The 6,978-nt window shown below is 32.2% G+C and overlaps 1 protein-coding gene across 1 annotated transcript in view; it reads left to right on the forward strand.

Moving 5' to 3' along the window:
* The first annotated feature begins 4,213 nt into the window (after window positions 1-4,213).
* LOC118743667 (homeobox protein orthopedia) overlaps window positions 4,214-6,978 on the forward strand; it is a 37,945-nt gene continuing 35,180 nt past the window's right edge. The window contains exon 1 of the mRNA XM_036476432.1: window positions 4,214-4,736. Within this exon, the coding sequence (XP_036332325.1) occupies window positions 4,607-4,736 (130 nt within the window). The 5' untranslated portion in view covers window positions 4,214-4,606. The remainder of the gene's footprint in view (window positions 4,737-6,978) is intronic.

The following is a 6,978-nucleotide window of genomic DNA, read 5'->3' on the forward strand; positions in this document are numbered from 1 at the left end:
TATAAGCAATGTCGATAACTGATTGATAACTACATGAGGATGAGGCCGATTTTGAAGCTTCAACAAGTCAATGCGTTCTAAATTTTGTAAGGCCATAGACAATGGGTGACTACAAAATGAACACCAGCTTCAAAAATCCCAGTAACACTGCTTTAAAAATTTTGATTTAACGCTTGAATCTAAGAAAGAAACGGTTTTCAAGCTAGTTTTGGTTCGATTAACACGTCAACAATACGCAATTATCTTTTTTGTATTTTTCGGAGCTATTCGTCAATATTAATCAACGTAATGGCCCAACAGTACGAAAGGTATCGATGTGCCTCTTAGAAAAACATTTAGACTGTGCCGATTTCAATGAAATGTGTTACAAATGACCAAAGTCGAAAAAAGTGAAATTTCGATAATTTCTACCATTTTACAGAGGTTCATTTCTCGTGTAAACTAGTGTAATTATAATATGTTGTATTATAATTTTACAAATATTCATTAAAAAAAGATTAATACCAATGAAGAGAATGTGATTTATATTCAAAGTTTACATACATACCTATGTATTTACATACGTGATGGATTTCATCGAATTAGATCATTTTATGAAAAAAAATTAAAATATTAGTCACGACTTTTTCCATTTCATTTACGATGTTTTTACGTTTTGTTGCATTTCAGGTGACGATATGTAGGTATATTTTTTGAAAAGTTTTCCGTTGTCCTGCATTTCCAATTCATATTTATGGTCACCGTGGGTATATAGAAAAGATATCTGCCTTGAAGTCTTCCCAGCTGGGGTATGAAATCTCCGACTACATAATGGCCAGGAACTGCATTTTCTTTCCGACTTATAAATACGATGATACTTTATTACCTATATAAAAAACCTATCTTTCCTAAGTCGGGAGATCGCGCGACCTAATCTTACCTCTATACAATTTTAACAATTCCACAAAACTGTTTTTCATTACTCTTATACGAATCTAGAGCTCAATTTCAATTACTGTTGGAATTAAAGTTAACAAGAGCAACTTTAATGCCATTTTTTTTACCTACTTCTCTTCAAATTGATGAACTAGTATGTATTTGTGATCTTTATCGAGTTCAGAATTACTCTAGATATTTGTTGTTAGATTTAGTATTGTAGCTTTTAATTTGTATAGACTTGTTGCACAAACAAATTAAGTCTTATTGCAATAATGAGTTTTTAAAATAAAATAAATATAATAAAATAAAATAAAATAAAATAAAATAAAATAAATAAAATAAAATAAAATAAAATAAAATAAAATAAAATAAAAAAAATAAAATAAAATAAAATAAAATAAAATAAAGTAAAATAAAATAAAATAAAATAAAATAAAATAAAAGAAGCAAAATTTATCTCCTAAAAAATATTTTTGTAGAATATTTTAACCCTGAAAGGGTCATTTTGGTCCCTACTTCAAGAAACCCGCAAAAAGTTAATTTGAAAGGTGTTTAGGGGGTTGATATGTTCTAGAAAAGTATTTTGCGCAAAATTTTACTAGGGGTCTTCTCAGGCAAAAACTTCTTGTCACCAACGTAAAGGTCTCTAAAAATTTATATCAAACAATCTATGCCAAGAAGTAATTACAACCAAACTATTTAAATAAAAAAAAAACAATATTTTGTAGAAAGAAGCCAATTATTTTTTGCTGCTTCGAAATATATACCGGCGTAAGACTGTAGCCCCCTACCCTTTAAGACATTTCGCAAATAATTCTATTCTCTGGCGAACTTGTTGCAGTAAAAGAATACATGTTCAACATTTTCGGTAACACTGCCTTGAGAACGGTTTATCCATGCTTCGGGGTTTGGTATTAAACGGTGGGTCTACCGTCTGCTGTTGCTAATCCACTGCTTTGCTAGTTCAACAGAGTTCCATTGCTTGCAATTTTTTGTCAGTATTAGATGTGATCCATCCGGTGCTTCGAAATTGGTTGCCTTTCGTTGTAAATAGGCCTGAGAAATGTTATCAAAAAAAATGTTCACCAAAATTAAAAAGAAAATGTTGTGTATGCAGTTTTAGTATAATAAAGTGCAATTTGCAAGTGGCTAGGAAATCACGTTGATTTTTAATAATTTTTTTCGTCAACAATTCCAGCACATCTGCCTGCTAAATGGTAAAATAAAGCGTTTGTTATATTATTAAAAATCAACGCGAACTCTTAGCAACTTGCACTTTATCATACTGCATACCCAACATTTTTTATAAAAACAAAAAAAATTTAAATTTGGTAAAAATGTTTTTATAGCATTTACAATTTTTTACTTATTTTTAATTTTATTTTTTCATTTTGGGTGAACCATACAATTGTTTTTAGGTAGTTTTTATTATGTAATATTTATTAACTGGAACAAGAGAACCGATTTTCTTCAAGTGCTACTTTTTTACACTTTGCACTAAAAAATTTAATAAAAACAAACAAAAATTCAAAAATCGGGCTCAACTGGTCTCTTGAAAATTGTATTAGTTTTCAGGAAAAAAGATCAAATTGAGTGAAAATTTAAGGCTCCAGTGAATTGTGAACACAAAGTGCCAATTTTGAACCACTGTGCGTCGCTGCAACAGTCGCAATGGCCGAGTGAACAAAGCTCAGTCATGCCTTTCGCCATTATTTTTTTTCTTCAATTTATTAATTTTTTCTTTTTTATTTTTACGTTGTTTCAAAAACAAAAATATATATTTTTTAATTTAATTATATTTATAGAAACTTTTTTAACCCTTTTTTAATTTTTTCTTTCATTATTTAATTTTTAGATGTTGCTCTTTTAAAAAAGAAAAAACTATTATTAATTTAATTTCATTTTTTATTAATTCAATTAATTAAATTTTTTGTTTTGTTAATTTTGAAAAGAAAAGTACATTTTTCTTATTTCATTTAATTTTACGATCTTACTTATTTTTTTTTTCAATTTAATTTTCCTTCAACCTTAAAAGTTTGTTTTAACAATAAATATATTTTTATTCTTTTTTTCTAATTTTTAGGAACTATTTTCCTTTTTTTATTTAATTTTTTTTCCTTTGTAAGTTTTTTTTTAATAATTAGTTTATAGTTTTTAAAAAGAAAAAAATATAAAGCTTTCGTTAATTTAGTTAAATTTTTAAACAACGATTTGCTAAATGGCAAGCAGCATAACGCTAAGACCTTCTCCTTGGCAGATCCTTCAATTAGTCTTTCGAAAGACAATACAGAGCTTTGAAGATAGTTGCCAAACTTTTGTCTTTCGAAAGACTGTGGTGAATTGAATTGACAGTTGCCAGAGTTGCCCTCTAAATCCGAAACTTCGAATTTGTCTTAAGAATAGCAACTACAGTGCACGTTTTCCATCGACTGACCTTAAATCCTTTAATTCCAAGTTTGAATGGCTACAGTGGTGCTGAAGTTCATAAATAGTTATATACTAGCACCACCAAGTAGTATTTTGTAGAGCAGCATAGGGCGGTATGTACATACATAAATGAATCGGATATTCAAAATTCACAAATGATAAGCTTTAGAAGCAACGTAATTCGATAGCGATTAGTACCTATATTGTGAAGTCCATTCAAGTAAATTTTACTATGAAAACAAAGATAAGAAGCGAACAGCAAAGATAACCGCGTGAGAGTATGAAACACAATAAATAAATATAACAGCTCTGTTAACATGGTAGTTGTAGCGACTGATTGATAACGCATTGGCTTTATTACCATGGCAAATAAGTCAAAAGCCAATTCAACAATTGGTTTTTGCAACGTACTAGATATCCACTCGTATAACATTTACTGCTGTTGTTGGGTTTTCTCATTTTCCAGCAGCAGCGAAATGGCGTTTTTACGGTGGAAAGGAGTTGATTGTGTGCGCGAATATGTGTGAATGTGTGAGTGAGCGCGTGTTTGCGTCTGTGTGTGGCAACACCCCTTAGTGTGTGGCACAGTGGTGCCTACCTGTAAACCCATTACAATGGCTAACAACCGGAAAACTACCCTTCGCATGTTGCAACGCAAGAGCGAAAGAGATAACGCACTGCAGGATACTTGCTTGCCTGTCTTGAGTTGTTGTGTTTGTTTGTTTTTCTTTTTTTTCGTCACTGCTTTGCTGTGCAACACAGGACAACTACTCACTGTATGTTGTCAACGGTTGGCAACGCATCGCAGGACCTAAGCATATTGCTCTTCTGCCATTTCATTCAGACACTTGCCGCTGGCTTGCTCGGTTGACTGGCTCATGTGAATGGCATTGATATATCGAAGTCCATGCTGTTTTTGTGTCAGTCGGTGGTTGTTGGTCGAAACGTAAATTTGACACGCGCGGGAAATGCGATTTTCACCACGACACGTAACGTGTTTATTTGTTGTTGATGTGACTAACCGCAGTAATTAAAAAATAATTTGGAAAAGTAACAAGACGACTTTTTCGATAACAAAAAAAAAATTATAATAACAAAACCTTATCAAAAGAAACATTGTTTAAAAAGTGCAATTAATTAACTAAATCATTGGTAATTACTTCACCGCGGCAAAAAGATAACTGTGAAAAAAATTAAAACAAAAGCAAAAGTGTGCAAAAATTTACTGAGTGCTCAATTGAAGTTAAAATATTCTGTTAAAATGATGACCACTTCGACTCCACATCCCATCATGGCGCCCGTTATGCGTCCTGTGCAGGATAGCTCCGTCTCAAGGCCACGCGCCGTCTACAGCATCGATCAGATCTTGGGTACACAATCGAAGAGAAGCGGTGAGTTGTATGAATTAAAAAAATATGTATGATTTTATGAAAAGCTCAACAGCGCTCAGATCTACAATAAAAGCTTTACAGCTTATTTTTGGACAATATTTGTAATTTGTTTTAGGCAGTTACGATCAGAGAGCGCTTTTAATCAGCAAGCGAAAAGCTTAAAAAGCTTCCTCCGCGGGATAAACATTCAGCCTGTTTTTTGCTTTTTCGATAGACTTTTTTCGGAAGTATTTAAAATTAGTAGGATAAACACTGTTACTCAAGCTGCTTTGAACATTTGTCTGCCCTTTAAATTGGGATCTCCAAAAAGCATACAATTTTTGTATGAAATATGGTTGTGATAGGCTTAGATATTTTAAGAGAGGTATTCATGGGTCTGGAAAGCACGATATTAGCACAAACTTCCCTAAGTTTTATTTCCAAAAGTATATGCAAACTTAAAAATTAATAGAGCTTTAGGGACAGACACTTATAGAGACTAACTATGCTAACGCCACTAGGCATTAAATGGCAAAAATGACAAATGAAAAATAAATATGTCGTTACGTTGAAAAAATTGTCATTAAGTTCATTTCCACATGGCGTTTTTTTTTAATGGCATACATTTTTTATTTCAATGCTAATTGGAAATTCCACATTATAGCTAGAGAATATAATAGGCGTATTCCCGAAGTCTTGCAAAGCCCTTGCACGGTGCACGGATTGCATGTTAAAAACCCGGTTTACCTATGCGACTGCTTTGTAAGCCGTACAATCCGTGTACCTTCGAGAATACCACTAATATAAAAATAGTTATATTAATTGGAGATTAATCCTGTGATCTAATTTATGCAAAAAAAATCATCAGTTATATGCTGATTGTTGATATAAATTTTAATTTGATACGACCAATGCTATTTTTATGCAACTATTACTTAAATACGATTAAAAACCCAATAATTGAAATGAAATTGCTACCTGAAATAAGGCATTTACATTTGCTTAGGCGATTAATGACAACTAGTGTCTAAAGGTATGCTAGGTTAATTGCTGGCATCCCAAATCATGCTCAACAAACTCGCTTGATGCATCAAGCTTGAGACCCATTAGATACAATGGGTTGCGAACCACAGCTGTCAAGATTTTTCCTCTTATTTTATGTCAAACTCAAACAAATTCAAAATGAAGATAACAAATTGGAAGCTATGGCCCGTGGCACGGCATTTTTAATGTGTTCAGCTCTTTACTACTCCTCCGAAGTGTTTTTTAAGCAACAAAAGCCAAAGCGCTATAAGCTGTCGGGGCTCTGTATGTCTTTCAGCATATTTGCACCCCCAAAAACTCGTCTGGAGTTTTCTAAACGGCAAAGCCACCGGCTAAAAGCCATAGATACTCTGCATGACTTACAACCATGCAGAGCTGGTAACTGATGGATATCATTGGCCCCAACGCATTCCCAAAACATTTCTGCTTGAATAAATAAAAGATTTCACAAAGTGTAAATCAATTCATCCTGGGTTTTGTCCTCTCATTGAGTTATTCAACATTAATCGTCTTTCTATCTGTTTAAGAAGCGAAAACTTCTTCTAATCATGATTAATGGTGTAAGTATCGAGTGAAAGACATATGTACACATTCCTTGATAATAATTTTTCGAAAGGTAATGTGATATTGCCGTCGGTTGTTTCAAAGAAATATTCACAACAACCCATTTATAGAAGCTTATATACGTTTTGGATAAAATAAATAAATTCGCCTAGGTGCTACATTCACTTTGTAAATTATATAGCCTCAACTGCGTCTTCAAAACTGGTTTCAATAGCATCAGTACGTTGTTCCTTGTTTTAAAAGTGATTTGAATTTTATGCCTTAAATCGCCTACCAACCGAGGGCGGTGAATCGATAAAATCAATCGTTCCGGAGCACGTATTCTAAAATCCCTGATTTTTTGCCTTTATATCGGTTTCCTTTCAAGAATCGGCTTTCTCAAAATCCTCATAAAATTCAATTGATATTACTTATTGACTGCTTAATTCATTGAAAATTTCTGAAGTGTTTTTTTACTTTAATAAAACTATTATCATCATAAAATTGTATTTAAAATAAAAATGTATTTAACATAAAAAATCTTTTTGGACTTACAAAAAACCAACTTTCAAACCAATTTAAAAAAGAAAATATTTTTGTTTGCATGCAGACTCTTTTATAATTTTTAAAAGAAGAATAGCAATAGTGACGAAATGGATAGAGTTACGTGCTTCCA

Source organism: Rhagoletis pomonella, unplaced genomic scaffold (assembly GCF_013731165.1).
Source record: "Rhagoletis pomonella isolate Grant_MI unplaced genomic scaffold, Rhpom_1.0 Rhpom_scaffold_00007, whole genome shotgun sequence".
Taxonomy (NCBI): Eukaryota; Metazoa; Arthropoda; class Insecta; order Diptera; family Tephritidae; genus Rhagoletis; species Rhagoletis pomonella.